At 38.0% G+C, this 16,698-nt stretch overlaps 2 protein-coding genes across 3 annotated transcripts; one reads left to right on the forward strand and one right to left on the reverse strand.

Moving 5' to 3' along the window:
- Nucleotides 1-2,972: 2,972 nt before the first annotated feature.
- Nucleotides 2,973-8,546, forward strand: exd2 (exonuclease 3'-5' domain containing 2). 2 transcript variants are annotated; one of them, XM_056767793.1, is made up of 9 exons: nt 2,973-3,077; nt 4,177-4,562; nt 4,646-4,902; nt 4,988-5,114; nt 5,513-5,811; nt 6,115-6,221; nt 6,485-6,620; nt 6,880-7,245; nt 7,330-8,546. In XM_056767793.1, the coding sequence occupies exons 2-9, from the start codon at nt 4,194-4,196 to the stop codon at nt 7,571-7,573; spliced, it is 1,905 nt and encodes a 634-aa protein (XP_056623771.1). In that variant the 5' UTR covers nt 2,973-3,077; nt 4,177-4,193; the 3' UTR covers nt 7,574-8,546. The 2 variants fall into 2 exon arrangements, with proteins under 2 accessions (XP_056623771.1, XP_056623772.1); XM_056767794.1 differs by having other exon boundaries at nt 4,177-4,547.
- A 1,820-nt stretch (nt 8,547-10,366) lies between these two features.
- odc1 (ornithine decarboxylase 1) lies at nt 10,367-15,082 on the reverse strand. Its single transcript, XM_056768563.1, has 11 exons — nt 14,923-15,082; nt 13,857-13,991; nt 13,365-13,498; nt 12,983-13,156; nt 12,704-12,876; nt 12,347-12,563; nt 12,172-12,255; nt 11,915-12,077; nt 11,708-11,823; nt 11,375-11,589; nt 10,367-11,218 (listed from the first exon to the last, which is right to left on the reverse strand). Exons 3-11 carry the CDS (start codon nt 13,464-13,466, stop codon nt 11,080-11,082), a joined length of 1,383 nt encoding a protein of 460 aa, XP_056624541.1. The 5' UTR covers nt 13,467-13,498; nt 13,857-13,991; nt 14,923-15,082; the 3' UTR covers nt 10,367-11,079.
- Nucleotides 15,083-16,698: the final 1,616 nt, after the last annotated feature.

The raw sequence follows: 16,698 nt of genomic DNA on the forward strand, positions 1-16,698 counted from the left end.
CCGTCCAACAGCTCCTGGACATCACCTGTCTTTATAGACATGCAGCGGTAATGAACTATGATGATAGCATGTAAAATATTCATTTACGTAGACGGATCGCTTGTTATATTGGTTGATTTTTAATGATTTTTGATGGAACACAATGTTTACACATTTTTTCATTCAACACACTGCCAGGTAAGAATTTCACGGTATACCAGATGGCCAGTCGGCCCCTGCGTGGCATCAGTCACCAATTTTACATCTTTGAAAATGAGGGATCGTTTTATAGAAATTATTTTTTTATAACTAATTTTAGTGCAATGAAGGTAAACATTATTACATAGGTTCACACTTTTTTTTATATTCAACTAATAGTGGCATTTTTTTAAGTAACATAAATTATTATTATTGTTATAGTTTCTTTGTTAATATTAATTAATAGTACTAAATTGTAAAAATAATATAAATGTACTTTTTCTCAGCACAAAACATAATATTTTAATACATGTGACATGTACGCATAGGACTGTGTCAGTGCACTGTCCTCCAAAGACTAGATAATGGCTGAAATTTCAATGATCTCTGACGGAAGTCCCACATTCTATTAAAAAGAGCCAATCATTAATGGACTATGCATGCGTGACTTCTGCGTTTCACGGTCAGAAGAACCCAATGTGTAATCTTGATTTTCCCTTTTTATTTATTTTTGTTTTCTTATTTGGATGTCTTGTTATAAGTTTTTATGTTATGTTTATTGTAGTGTCATTGAAAAATAAATAAATACAAAAGAACTCTAGGCAGTTTCCGGTTGGGGAGACTTAAAGCAGAGAGAAATGGAAAAATAGTAACATTTAGCAGATGTTTGAATGTTTTAACAATATGTTTTGAATGTTCTTAGAACGTTTAAAATGTCCAGTATTTTTAGACGTTGTTTTAACCTTATTTTTTTATTATAAGAACATTATTCAAAACATTATAAGAACACTCAATTCACTGATATAAACAATGTTTTCCTAACATTTCTAAAAACAACGTTCCTTTCACTTAAACAAATGTTTTTGTTGGTAAATGTTATTGTAATTATATTGGTCTATAAAAATACAATCTAGAAATTATCAAATGGAAAGCTAAACTGTTATTCACAATTATTCACAAATTTTAAATTAAAAATACTATTCCGGTTCTTTTAAAATAGCCCTTCTCCCCAAGTTGAGTAAAGACTGCAACATTGAAATGAATAATTAGATCAAAATAAAATGGGACCCTGAATCACATAAGTCATAGCATGGGTATATTTATAGCAATAGCCAACAATACATTATATGGGTAAAATGTATAGATAGTATGGATACGAAATCTATTAAATGTATACTTTGTTATATTGTAGTTATATTCAGTTTACATTATAATTAACTTGCAATTCAACAGTACTTTCAGTTCAAATCAATATAAAACACCTGAAAACATGAAACAAAACGATCAGAAACAATAATTAAATAGGCTTCAATATATTCAAGATATTTAGAACTAGAAGGAACATTCATGATAAATGTACGTATGGCAATCTTTTTATGAAAACAGCTTAAAAACTAAAGTTAAAAACATAACCAAAAAAAATTAAACAAATATTTAGATATACAGAGATTGTTATACATGACATTTTGCTGAGGTCACTGTGACTCCATGTCAGCTTCAATCACCTGGACATCGGAGTGGACTGAAGCTTCAGAGGAGGTCTGGAGATACTGGAATGACAAAAAGATGACAGTTTTGAATTTAAGTGAGGTGAGATTTAATATAAAAGCACTGGAATGCGGTACTTGTTAATGCATTTGTATTAACAATTTATTAATGTATTAGTATTAACTACCAAGTATTGTAACACTGAGTATTACTGCATCAAAAATTAAAGATCGTGTCACTGCAATAGACTTGCTATTGCATTGTTTTAAAATATTATTTATTTACAAGTTATTTTCTACCTTGCACAAAATAGTATTTAAACCTGATGTATCATACGGAATAATATTCTGATAATTTTACAGTTGGTTTATCTCAAACGGTGGAAGAGTTAAATGAATTTAAGTACAGTATTATTAAACATAAAAATAGGGATTCAGTACCGTATATGAAAATAATACAGTCATAAGCAGAATAAAAACTTTTACTTTTTAGTCTCTTTCTATTTTCTTTTTACAATGCAATTATAACGTTTGTGATGCTAACGTTTTAAGAACGTTACATTAACAACGCAATGCTAACGTTTTCAATGCTAATGTTTGATAACTTTGAGAGAAGCTTTAGAGAACGTTAGACAAAGTTACGAGAACGTTCCCTGTTAGCTAGTGCTGTTCTACCGTATTTGAAATGATACAAATGATAACATTTTGCTATAACATTCATATACGGTAGAACTATATACTATATACTGTGTGCAGCAATGTGCAGCATCTGCTAAATTGATCTATTTTCAAATTTTTCCATTTCTCTCTACTTTAAGTCTCCCCAACCGGAAACTGCCTAAGGTTCTGATACTGAACCTGAAACGCGGAAGTCACGCATGCATAGAGCCCATTGTTGAAAGACAGAAGATTTTATGGTGGAGGTGCTCTGTACAAAGTTTCATAAGGTACTTTCCAACGTTTGCCCATTAGCAGTGATTGGAAAAACCTGCCAAAGTATTTTTGTAACCTTAAGTTGATCAAATTTTAAAACATTAATTGTGCATTTTCTGTCAGGTTTACTTATTGGTCAGAAATACGTTGCGTTATTTTGAATTTGGTCAACGGTTGTATATGTCTTCCCCAATTCGAGTAGATAGGACTCGGTCTTATATTATTATATTTGGTAGTGCAACTGAAAAGCTGCCTAGAGGCGTCTGAAATATGGCGACAGAGTGCAATGACTTCCCATTAAGGCTCTTTGTTATCTCTTGTCCTGAAGGGGTCGCTGTGGCGCGCGTGATGTGTGTGAGAGCTGATGGAATAAAACAGGTGAAGTAGAAGCGCTGCAGCTGTTCACCATAAACGCGTGTACGGCAGGTGTGTACATCACTGATTTAAAGAATAAACTGTCACATCATCAGACTCTTACAGGTATGTCTGTTATACACAACACTTCACGGTCATGACGACGACACGACACTGTAGCGAACTAAACAAAATAGTCAGATGTGTGAGCAGTGGTTGCATCACAAACACAAACGGTCTGTGATTCCAATCATTCATCATATCAATTAATTTATTTGTCATCTTACCGGGAGTTTCATTCCGAGTTCATGTGTGGTTTTAAATACTCTTAGCCAATTTATAATCTAAGGTCATGTGAAAAAAGCATATTATTTGGACGTCTCTTTAGTAAGATATATAGTGTGCACTGGATATGTTTGACAAAGTTTGATGTTATGCTCCTTTATATGTACAAGATGACAGTGCTGTTGACGTTATTCATATCTGAATATTTACGGACACTTTCCAAAGATTCTGTCAAAACACCACATTGTTACTTCAATAAAACTTTATGGCTGTTTTCAGTAAAAAAAGAAAAATAATATGGTAGACATTAGGACATTTTACACTTCTTAAATTTATACAATTTTCCTCAGAAGTTTTTAATATTAATTTGTATATCCGTTTATCCCATATTCATGCATTTATTTATTTTTATTTAAGGTGGAATATTGATATAATGGGCGAAATGTGAATATATATTTATAATATAGCTATATAATATATATAATGTCAGGTCCGTTAACCTTTGTTATATAAGAAATAAATATGGCAAGATTCAGAAAACATCATAAACTAGTCGATCAATTTTATATTCATTTAATTCGATATTTATTTGCAATAATCACATATTTATTTACATATTCGTTAATCTCATATAGCGACTAAATATATTTTTATTAATCTTGTACGGAGTTATACATTCACTAATCCTGCATTGATTTATATATTCACTAATCTTGCATTTATTTATATATACATAAATCATGCATTCTTTTATAGATTTTACTAGTATTTGATATGCATAGCTTTTGTCAGTGAATAAACATGTTCTGTTTTAATACACAAATTTGTTGTGCACACATCATTTGTCATCAATACATATGGCTGTATGGTGACATGTATCGTTAGAAATAGATTTTGTTTGGTTATCTTTTAAACGTCTTTCTTGTATTTTTGTGGGGAGGTGGTGCAGCTGCAAAGATGTCCAGGCAGAGCACGCTCGCTGCAGCTTTGGCCACGATGTTAGGAGCCACTCTTGGCGGTCTCTTCTTGTGGCGCAGCATTCGCACTCAGAAGAAAAAAGCCCTGAAGACTCCCGCCACAGCTGAGCCCATTCAAGCTCAGATAGAGCCGGATATCACCTCCTCAGAACCCGCAAGACAAGAGCTATCCGTGCCACCGCAAACCCCAAAACTCGTGCCCTTGACGCCAGTGGATGCCCTGTTACAGGTGCTGCCCGTTGTCGTGAGCTCTATAGAGGAGTGGGAGGCGGTTTGGCCGGCGTTCCAGATGGACCTGTCCTCATATCCGGTTCTGGGATTGGACTGTGAATGGGTAAAACGCATGCGTGTAAGAGTGGGTCTGTATGTGATGAAATGAAAAAGTGTCGTCTTAGCGGCACATTCCTTCACAAGATGTTCTCCGGCCCGCAGGTGTCCTTCAAAGGCAAGGCCTCTGCCGTCTCTCTACTCCAGTTGGCGACGTTCTCCGGCCGCTGCGTGCTGGTCCGGCTGCTGCCGTTTCGAGACGCACGGCTTCCTCTGCCAAAGAGTCTCATCGGGGTCCTCTCTGACCCCCGTGTTCTTAAAGTGGGGGTGGGATGTTATGAGGATGGAAAACGTCTGGTTCATGATCATGGCCTGACTCTTGAATGCACCGTGGACCTTCGGTATCTTGCCCTCAGACAGAGGTAAGGACACGCTTGTCTGGTAAGGACCTGTCAGATGTTTATTTGGATGTAAATTGTAATGCTGTGTGTTTTTATGGTGTTGAAGGCATGCAGTGCTTAATAATGGACTGAGTTTAAAGTCTCTGGCCTCAGATCTGTTGAATGTCACACTGGATAAATCGTATGAGCTGCGCTGTAGTGACTGGGAGGCGGACGTACTGACCCATGAACAGGTGAATTGTTTTTTTCCTGGATTAAAGATTTTATCTCATTGTTTTTCATCCTTTAATGTTCAATAAATACCTCACTTATGTGTGCCAAGTAGATTCAAAATGTGTCATTTGAGGGAAAAAAGACAACCGTCAAACGTGTTAACTGCAGTGTTTTATTTAGTTTAATCTGTTAGATTTTTAACATGTAAAACTCCACACAGGGACAAAAGCAGTAATTCAAAGGAAAATGTGAATATTTTAATACCATTTATAAGTGTTTTGATTTTTCAAATGCAGATATTTGCAAACGGCCTTATTTGTTTATATTTTATATTTATTTTATATTACAAAATTAATGCACACATTCATGCGTACACACGCTTAGTGAATGTGACCCAAAGTCTTTCTGTATTCAACAGATGACTTACGCAGGGCGTGATGCTCAGATCTCCATCGCACTTTTCTTTCACCTGCTGCGGTTGAGTGCAGAGCTCAGCGTACCCGCCGAGAGTGAAAGTTTGTTCGTCCAACTGTCATCACGCTGCCAGGGATTGATGGACGTGCCCTTCAGGTGGCGCTGCGGAGCAGAGGGAGAAGAAGTGGAGAGACGAAGACGAAGCAGGAAGTCCACCGTCGACAGTCCTGAGTCTGGAGACCAGCAAGTTCCAGACCCGCGGCGGAACAAACGCAAACCGCTTGGAGTGGGTTATTCTGCTAGGTGAGGAAGCGTTGCCGTCATCAGTATGTTCGCACTATAAAATGGGACAAAAGAAACCTGGAGATATGTGCCAGAATATGAAAATAAGAGCGAAACCTTTGCAACGCACTCAAAAAGACTTCAGCAGTGGAACAGTTTAAAAATGCAGTGGCATCCACTTGCAAACGCCAAACATTTTGGTGGTGTTGTAAGGTTTGCACAAGAAACCATCTGTTCTTGAAACATTCCTTTGTGTCTTGTGATGTCAGCAAAAACTATAATGAAAACATGTTGCATATAATGTTGTTTTGTGTCTTTATTCAGGAAGTCTCCGCTGTATGATAACTGTTTTCTTCACGCCCCTGATGGCCAGCCACTCTGCACATGTGACAAGAAGAAAGCCAAATGGTACCTGGAGAAAGGAATCGGAGGTAAATGATGTTTTTTTTTTTACTTTATTTTACAGTCACAAACATATCAAAAAATTGGAGCAAACAGAGTATTCAAGAGAATTTGTATTCATATTTTATGAATTTCTTTATTATGCGTCACTATAGGCATTTCAGGTTTATTCTGTATTCACTACTGTCACGTAGTTATATTGAAAGTCCCTCACGTGCAGTTCACACAGACTTTAATGGATTTAACAACATGATTGTCTAATAACATGCTGTGTAATGTGTGCTTTCACCAGAGTTGGTCAGTGAAGATCCGTTTATTGTCCAGCTCCTGTTTGAACCATCCGGCCGTCCAGACTCACAGAAAGACTATTACCTCATAGCCAAAGAGAATCTGTGTGTGGTGTGTGGGAAAGCAGAGTCGTACATCAGGTTTGTGTTTTGTTTTGTTACTCCTTAATTGGAAATTCACCCCCAAATTTAATCATTTATTCATTCAAAATCGGTATATTAAAGAAGTTATTTTGAGAAATGTCTCAGTGGTTTTGTGTTTATACAATGGAAGTCATTGGGGTTCAGTGTTGTTCAGTTACCAGTGAATTTCAAAATATCTTCTTTTGTGTTCTGCAGAAGAAAGAAAGTCATACAGGTTTGGAATGACAAGAGAGTTTGTTTCTTCATGTTCATCTAGGAAGAACATCGTCCCACACGAGTACAGGCGCCATTTCCCGGCTGAGATGAAGGACCACAACTCGCACGACATCCTGCTGCTGTGCACCTCCTGTCACGCCGCCTCCAACGTTCACGACTGCGTTTTGAAGCAGCACTTGGCAGAGGAGCATTCGGCACCGCAGGGGTGCGAGGAGGGCATTCGGCTGCTCGATGATGCAGACCGGCGGCGAGTACGCTCAGCCGCTCGTGCTCTTCTCAGTGCCGGTGACGGGATGCCGGAGTCTAGACGGGAAGAACTCCTGTCAGTCATCCAGAGCTTCTTCTGTGATGAGCAGGAGGAGGTCACGCAAGAGATGCTTCAGAAAGCTGCAACGCTTGAGACCAAGTGAGACTCTTTGTAAAGTCTCAGTCCTCAATAGATTTATGAAAGCTTTATATCATATGATACATCTGTAAATCTCTTTTTCAGGATCTTCAACGAGAGTTACGTTCCGCACGGCTTGAAGGTCGTGCGGGCGTACGCCGAGCATGGTCTCCGTGGCCTGATGGAGTTGGAGCGCCGCTGGCGGCAACACTTCCTGGCTAGCATGCATCCCCGCTTTTTGCCCCCGCTGTGGGCTGTCACTCACAACCATGACAAATATCTGCGCAAGTATGGCGAGGACCTGAAAATCCAGCTCAGCTGCCCCCCTTCCACCCCTACTTCAGAATAGACTTTACTCTATGACTGCTGGGAAAGGAAGGTTGGGGATTACCTTGGTGTCCTATAAACCTTGTGATGTCATGTCAGAGACAGACTCTGACTCGAGTCCTGGTGTCGACTTCCAAATTGAAAAAAATAGACTGTGGCGCCAAGGGACCAAATGGAGATCGGGTAAGAGACTCTTTGAGAAGCCACTGTGGTGAATGGAAAGTCACCTCTGCAGATGATGCAAGAACGGAAATGGTGATAGGTACTAAAACAAACAAAAAGGCATAATGTGCACACTTTTTTTTAATGTTTAAATACTGTGGATAAGAATTATCATTTCCCTGTGAAAAGCAGACCCTACTGGATTTTAACCAGAGAGCCCAAACCTGCTCTTAAATCTTAACATTGAATGAAATAAATGAATCCTAGCTTACAATTCTTGCAGGTTTGAGGCCATATTAAATATTTTTGTTGAGTGTTAAACCAGTTTGCCTAATAAGGCTGTAGAACATGGACACTTTACTTGATGTCCATATCTTTATTGTTTCAGTTCACAATGTCAGGGTGTTTTTGTCATGAGGTGGGTTTTGAGGACAACTCATCTCATGAAGTTCTGAAGTGTGATTCAATTGGGCACATCTTGTCAAAACAAATTTATCATCTGGGTAATGTGAAAATTATATTTCTCAGAAGTCAGACCACCTCTAGACATAATATGGTTTCAGTGTTTTTTCAGATGCTCTTTCATAGATCACAGCTCAATCGCACCGATCCAGATTTGTGTAGTGCGAGTTTGTGTTAGAGCCCGAGAGATTCTGCTCCATGGACTGAAGCAAATGTAAACACCCAAATAAAGGATACTGGTAGCTTAACACTTAAACTTTATCTTAAGAGACACTGAAGCTTTTTTTATTTACATTTGTCCAGATGTAACCTATTTAAAGCTGTTGTGTTTCCTTATTGTCAATAAAGACATTTAATGTTGTATCTATAGACTTTGGCAGTTTATGTTGGCTGGTTCTTTCAATATAGGTTAGGTATATGTGTGTTTACTGTGTATTACTTAGTGACATGCCTATTTCCGACAGACCATGATTTCTATCAATTGTACATATGGTGGTGCCGCTATGCCCTTTTGACTGCTGCTGATGTGATTGTGCTCCAGGTGAGATCCTCAGCAATGCTAGTGCCCAGGAATCTGAAGGCTGGAACATTTTCTTCACAGACTCCATTAATGTGCCATGATGTGTGATCTATGTAGCATTTTCGAGTTCTTTGGTTTTAGAAGCGTTCGAGGCCAGGTTGTTTACGACACACCATTCTATCTGTTTTGGGACTTCATCTAAGCTGTTTTATCTCATTTCATGAGTCCAACAATGATTGTCATCTGCGAATTCAACAGTAGTGTTGGTAAGATGGGTTGGGGTTCAGTCATCATGAGTGTAAAAGGTGTAAATAAGTGGTCTCAGCACACAGCCGTGTGGGGCCCCTTGTCTCTGTGTAAAGGTGGAGGAGTAATATGGGCCTACCCTAGTCAGAAAGTCTTTAATCCAGTGGCAGATAAATGAGTAGAGACCTATAGTGGGGCAACCTTGGTTTTTGTGTAGAAAAAAAGCAAACAGTATGGTATTAGACATGATCTTTATGCTCCCTGAACCCATGGAGTCCTCTTGTCCTGGGATATAGTTGAACCAACATAACCAGAAAAAAACAACTTGACCAAATAAACCCTAAAAATCAACATGAAAAATCTAAATGATGTCAGGCAAATCCCGTTAAAAATGTCAATGACGTGTCTATCAAACATCTGACTAAACGTGTGTTGGTGCTAAAGTAAATACAATCATTTTCAAACAGTTTCAACCACGGTATCACTTCTGTTTAAATATAGGAATTAGCAATGACGGGTTGGGATACAAGTTCGGATATAAATACGAATCAGTAGCGATCAAAAAAGAGAAAATGCATTTTGATGCTTGACATAATGTCTCGATGACATTGTTTCGTCACTAGGTGGCGACAAGTGACTATGGAAAAATATGAGATTTAAGGGTTGATTATTGCAGTATTTATTAGTGAATTATGGAATCCTTTATAAAATTATTGATTTTAAGTACAAATTTTACAATAAAGTGCGGCAAATATTTTGTCTGAACATTTAGTAAAGTTACATTATATACATATTATTTTGAGTTGTTAGGGAGAGAAGTCTGTGAAGATAGCGGACTCCCCGGAGGATGAATGAATCCTATAAAATAACATATTTTAAAATGAAGGATGCTGGGATCTCAATCCTCAGTGTAGTTGAAGTTATTCAATGAAAATGATTGATGTCGTCCCTAAACAAATCTATTTTTCGCTTTTTCGTTATTTATTTTGAGTCCCTAAAAAGCTCGTGATTCACGGCTTTCACTAAATCTTTGGTGTTTCGAGTCTGACGTCATCACGCAACAGTCTTTTTTAGCAATTTTAACAATCATAGGTAGTTTAAGGTTACGTAAGGCTTTAAACACCAAGGGTTTAGACACGGCTCTCACTGAATCCTAAATAAACTGACTGCCTATGCCTACTATTAACTTGTTTGTAAACGTTTTTGAAACTCGAAGTATGACTATACATCTGGTTAATGTTTGACCCTGAATTTCTATTTATAAAATAAAACTTTCATACTTATCCTTGTTTTTAAATTTGTACATTTTAATTATTAAATAGTCCTGCTGGCATTTCTGGAAGAATGGCAAATCCAAGAACAGTTGACATGCCGAGACACCCCAATAAAAAACACTGAGAAATAAATTGAAACATTACCAGTAGGTGGTGTAATATTGAAAGATTTGTTTCATTTAACTGAAGTGTTTTTACATTAAAAAGTTTTCACTTGACTATAAATGTATTTGTCTGCTATTAAGAGTTCAGAGGTACCAGCATGCGAAACAAAAGACAAAACACAAAGTATGGCTACATTTATATAAAAATACAAAACTTAAAAAAGTTTCCATAGGAAAGCAAATTGAGAGCAATCCCATCTTTTTCTGTATCCTTTTTCAAATGCATCAATGCTACACAGGTCAATACTCTCCAGTAACAAGTATTCATTGGAAATGGTCGTTTTGGAAGAAAAAAAAAATGTATATGCCTGTGTGAAGGTTAAGATCTCAAAACAAAGTTTCATGAAGCCGATCCCCATACAAAACAGAGAGGTGGACACATTTTATCCCCTTATATCTTCAAGTAAAGTATCAAAAAAAAGTTTGCAAGTCGATTAAAAAAAAAATTAAATTAAAAAAGAACATTAAGAACATGGAAATCTTAAGACTCTTCCCAAGACTGCAAGCTGACATGTGCGTCTATCGTAAGTTTATACACAAACAAGCCTCAACAGATTTACATTGACAATAAAACACTTTACTGCTGCCATTATTCAATAGCTCATATTTTGGACATGGCGGACATCAAGACAGTTTTGATGTAACGAGATGTAACAAGAACTGAGTGAGATGTAGCTGCAGTAGTCTGCGGTGAAGATGCTTAGAGCACACGGGTGTGGCAGGGCTTGGCCGGCACGTCTAAGCTGCTCTCACGCCCGCAGTGGGATGGCATGTTTCCAGCGCACTGCTCCTCTGTTACGGCAGGCAATCCCTGGGCACGGATCTGCTGCATGCACTGCCTGTAATGAAACACGGTTCAGAAGTCCTTTAAAACAACTGCAATACCTTCAAGAACCAGCACATAAGCTATTTGTTGTTAAAACACACATATTTGAACTTCGTGTAATTCACGTTTAAAAAAAAAGAAGGAATGCTCCATAACAAACTCCACTCACCAGGCTGCACGTGACATGATGTAATAAATATCGGGTTTCTGGAAGCCATTGAAGGTTGAAGACGCGGCCACAGTGTAGGCCCCCATGTTCTCAAACAGCAACCAGTCGCCCACCTGCATGTCTGGCAGGCTGCACTCCTCTACGATACGGTCTAGACCGTCACAGGTTGGTCCCCAAATACTGCACGGGTACATGCACTCATCAGGCTTGGGTTTCTATAAGAGATTATTGGGTCATGCATTAGATAAAATAAACAACGAAGTTGTTTGTGTGGCATTTAACATTGAAAAACAGTATAGGCAGCCTTCTGTAGGAGATGATTCTATTCCATACCTTGTGCAAAGTGGGCAAGACATGCGCATGATCGAACAGAATGCAGTTGAAGGAGCCATAGACACCATCATTGACGTAGTACATCAAGGTTCTGTCATTGGCCCCATCCTCTTCTTCTGCAGTAGCAGAAAAAGAATGAAGATTAAAACTGAGAATCAAGCTCAACAGCACATTTCAAACAAACTTTACTTTAGCTTGAGTTCTCACCATCAGAGGTTGACTGCTCCTTCATAATGACCTTTTTGGCAATGATGTTGACTGCCAGTGTGTATGCAGATGCCACATAGTAGCGTCCAGGCTCAGAGATGACTCTCACGCCGCAGTCAGCAGGGAAATATTTATCCAGTGCGGAGTTGACCACGGCAGCAATCTTCCAACAAAAACAACAAATGTAAAACATCTTGCATCACATGGAATTATGTTTATTTTGACTTTACAGTAAAAAACATGGGAAAATAAAGTACCTCTTCAAACTTAAGTTTGGTATCATCAGATCCTGGAAACCCCCCACCGATATCAAGCAGCGTCATGTGGTATCCCAGCTCCGCCTGGTGGACAATTTCCACATTAGATCCAATACAGTCAGACACGCATTAAATGGTTTTCTTGAGTGTGGTTAATAGGTAGAAAGTCACTCACCCCCATGTCAAACACACAGCGTGCATCTGTGATGGCCTGCGTGTATGTCTCCGGATCAGTACAGCCGCTGCCAACATGGAAACTCACTCCGATCACATCCAACCCCAGCTCCTTCGCCCTCTCCAACAACATCCGGCTGCTCTTTAATGTGGCTCCAAACTTCACGCTCAGCCTACATACGGCCTTTGAATCATCGGTGGCGATACGGAGAACTAGTCTGCAAAAGAAATCATTAAAATGATTGTCGGAAAAATCTTAAGCCATTTTTACTCTTCTTGAACCATTTATTTCTTAGGCTGAAACGGACATGCCCATGCTTTTGCGTAATTTATCTAGAATTCGTTTTAGGTTACTCACTTGGCACTGTCATGGCACCGTGCCACCTTCATGAGCTCCACCTCGCTGTCAAATGTCATCATCTGCACTCCGTGGGCCGAGGCGTATTTGATCTGAGACACCTGCTTGCAGGGGTTTGCATAGATGATCCTGGTTGGCTCCACACCCACAGACTGCACGAGCTGAATTTCCGTCTGAGATCAGAGAGGTCAGGTTAATACGGGATTAACGCAAACGCATTTACAGTTTAGCGTCATGTGCTCACTGAGACGCATGGAAAAGTCGAAATCTTGCACACACCTTGCTCGCGCAATCAAATCCAGCTCCCAGAGACGCCAGCGTTGTGATGACAGCCCTGCTGTCGTTGCACTTCACCGCGTAGAACGGCATGACGCGGGGTAGGATGCGTGCCCATCGCAGATGCTTCTTCAAAACATCGCCCAGATCTGCCACGTAAAATGCGTCTTTATCGTCCTATGGGAACGAAAGAAATTAATCGAAATCATTTAGAACCCAGCATACATGGGAACTAATAAAATGTCACTTGAAATAATGCTCATAGCAATTGAAGAATCTGCTTTGTTTAATGTTCAGTTGGTCACCACATTCCCTAACTTACAATTGTGTTATATTACTATATTTGGAAAATACTAAAGGATCGTTGAATGAAAACCAAACTTACAGATAATAATGACTCATTGATCTTCTGTTCCACAATATCACGTGCACAGAATCCCTCCTCCAGGAAGGTGAAGTCAAAGTCTTCTCCAGTAGAAGTGGTCATCGTGTTTGTTTAAGATTTGATCGCAAAAGAAACTGTTAAAAAATGACAGCGGTGTTAGAAAATGTCGCCAAAGACAACACACAGACAAGAAAAACCATGTGGAACGGTTTTCAACCTAGTGACTTATCTTTGTACTTAAGACATTTAGACACCACACAAGGGCAATGCTCTGAAAAATGCCAATGACGTCATTGTGCAATTAACGTTCCAAAAAACACATTTAAACCTTTCAGTTCTAGCCATTAAACGTATAAGAATCTATCAATATGGACTTAACTTGCTTCACTCGCACTGGTAAAACTTGACTAAAGCTAAATTGTTCTTTAAACTCCCAATTTCAACTCAAGCTCACAGAGCAAATAGTTAAAAGTGAAAAGCGTAATGACTCACAGGATCACAGAAAAAGATGGAATTGTAAGGTGGCTAACAGATGTCCAGCAACCAAGGCGGTTCACCAGTGAAGTTAAATCCTTTCAGATAAGCCTCAAGGCCCGGGCCAGTGTGTACTTCTTTCAAACAAGATCTCTGTAAGGATTACAATTATACACAAACTTATTATTTGACATAAATTCAAGTAGGCCCACACATACAACAAAGTAGACATATGCATTTCTGTACGTGTATGTATGTTTTCTAGAAAGCTTTCTGTACGGATTTTAATTACAGCGCAATCTTAATGACTTGAATAAAACCTAAAAGTATGGAATATATATATGTAAAGATAATTTAGAAAATATATAAAACTTGAAATGCTTGATTAAAGTTTCGATACACAGTTTCTTTATAGTACTTGACAGTTTCCTGTTCAATTAGGCAACGCTTCCCTAACACAGCGCGTCACTTATGGAAACACGCTGCCGGGCATTTGCGCAGAGCCGGTAAAATTGGTCCCTCCCTTGCGAAGAGCGCGACCACAGCAGTTACCCAATAAGGAAAAGCCTTGTTTGAACAAACTATAAGTGGCATTCGCTCCAGCCAATCAGCGATCGTGTCGACATGGTTTTTTTCGTCAGATCAACCAATCGAACGCGCTCCTTCAGGCATGTGAAGCTGTTCGTCGTGAAACCATTCATTCACTCAATGGAGAAAAACGGGCTGTTTTTCGTTAAAGGAACGAAATACGTCTAGAATTTAACAGCTCCGCGCTCGTCGCACAGTTAGTACAGGAAATAACATTTATCGACTCGAATGTTCATAAATGCGTAGGGAAGCGTGACACGACGGCCACGTTGACTCGCGCCACTGCAGAGGCCCGTTATGTCAAAACATACGCAACATTTATGTGAGCTACGATCAATAACAAACACACTCTTTAAAAAATGTTATTTAAACAAACCAACAAGCTGGTTTTCTCCAGTTAAGGTTATTTAGACGGATAAAGCTTGTATGTAAATGTAATCTACACATAAGGGATAAAACGTCTACTAGTTTCGTTGAATAATGTCGTAAAACTCACCTTAAAACGCATTTACAAAGACTTTTCCCATTAGGCCAGAGTGCTAGAAATGAATGAATCTGCTTCTGGACGAGATCAGCTACCGCAAGGTTTGTCTGTACTGCTCAAGCGCCGCTGAACTTCAGCCGTATATATAGTGACGTCGTTTCCAGGGTGACGCACCAGCTGGAACCGGCTTCCTCTGAACACGCGAACCGGTTTGGTCCTGTCACTCGCGTGGAAGAGATGAATAAAGAACTAGATGATCCGAGTTAAACCAACCCAAAAATTTACCGGGATTTATATTAATCTAACCTACGTTTATTGCGATAAAACCCGATAGAAGAACAGTTTTAAACTTTGAAGCGTCTGCTGGTTGGCTAAATTATTATAATTATATAAATAGCTTAAGTTATGAACTTTTTTTTTTTTTAAATGTGACCTAAAATCATTTTTCTTCTTAGTTAGAAACTCATTGTGTCCCGTACAAAAAAAAAAACTGTGCTAGGATACCTCTTTAAACAAACTGTTAAAAAAATATTACATATAAATTATACTTTAAGACTTTTTATGTACTTTTTAAAAAAAGGTGGCTTTAAACTAGTTGTGTCCTTAAAGTTAACTACGGTAATACTTAATGTATAATTAATAGTATACTAGTAACTTAACATAAGGGAAATACTCAAAATATACTTGCTTAATATATATTGCTTAAGCATATAAAAAAATACTTTAAAGGGCTAGTTCACCCATAAATGACAATTCTGTAATTATTTACATGTATGTTTAGTCATTTAACAGACGCTTTTATCCAAAGCAACTTACACATGAGGTAAACAATGGAAGCAATCGGAACAACATAAGCACAACAAGAAGCATAGTCGATATAAAAGTTGACTCATGTAGTGTACAAAACGTAACAAAGCTTTTTTTACTCATTCTCCTGTTATTTCAAACCTGTATGACTTTATTTCTTCCGCAGAACACAGAAGAAGATATTTTGAAAAATGTGGTCAGCCAGTACCCGGTTCATACAGAAGTGAATGGGTTTCTTTAAAATATCTTATTTTGTGTTCTGCAGAAAAAGAAAGATATACAGGTTTTAAATGACCAGATAGTGAGTAAATGATGACAGAATCTTAGGTTCTCTTTAAGTACACTATTGAAAGACCCTGTTTGACATTTATGAAAAATTCACTTTTTGGTTATAATTATAACCAAAAAATATACATATAATTATATGATACATATAAGACTATATGTATCACATTTTTTTTTTGTTTGGGTCATTATCTAAAAAAAGGTGCAAATTGAAAGGCTTTAGAAATGTTGTTATCGTTGAGACAGGTTTGAACTACAATACAAAAAAACATTGTTTAAGAAACAGCTGTGTAATTAAATATTTTTGTAGTTTAGTAACTGAGAACAGTGGGTTTGTTCACAAATTACAATGATATGTTTTAAGAGTGTTCTCACCGGCCCAATGAGGAGAAAATTAAATAAAGTAGCATTTACATTTGGTACATAATTCATGTTTATCAGATAACAATGCCACATAACTCTTCAAAGACCAAAAAGAGTCTTGTTGTTTTATCAAATTACCACCTAAAACTCTATATGGTTTAATGGAAAAGTTTACAATGAGCTTTTTTACTTGCATTTTATCAGACTTGAACCAGGAACAGAAAAGACTGTAAACTAATGAAAAAATATAATATTGTAATGTATATTAGTGAGTTATAGTCACATTTAACATAGTTACAGCATCAGTGTGTTCTAACCGTCTTAATTATGTCA

Source organism: Triplophysa dalaica, chromosome 15 (assembly GCF_015846415.1).
Source record: "Triplophysa dalaica isolate WHDGS20190420 chromosome 15, ASM1584641v1, whole genome shotgun sequence".
Taxonomy (NCBI): Eukaryota; Metazoa; Chordata; class Actinopteri; order Cypriniformes; family Nemacheilidae; genus Triplophysa; species Triplophysa dalaica.

Coding starts and splice junctions, on each gene's coding strand:
- odc1 (XM_056768563.1), bottom strand. CDS start 13,466: ATGACCACTTCTACTGGAGAAGACTTTGACTTCACCTTCCTGGAGGAG. Junction 12,256..12,346: donor GCTGTGTGTTTGACATGGGG/GTGAGTGACTTT, acceptor ATTGTCCACCAG/GCGGAGCTGGGATACCACAT. Junction 11,219..11,374: donor ATCATGTCACGTGCAGCCTG/GTGAGTGGAGTT, acceptor GTTTCATTACAG/GCAGTGCATGCAGCAGATCC.
- exd2 (XM_056767793.1), top strand. CDS start 4,194: ATGTCCAGGCAGAGCACGCTCGCTGCAGCTTTGGCCACGATGTTAGGA. Junction 5,812..6,114: donor GGAGTGGGTTATTCTGCTAG/GTGAGGAAGCGT, acceptor GTCTTTATTCAG/GAAGTCTCCGCTGTATGATA. Junction 6,621..6,879: donor AAAGCAGAGTCGTACATCAG/GTTTGTGTTTTG, acceptor ATGTTCATCTAG/GAAGAACATCGTCCCACACG.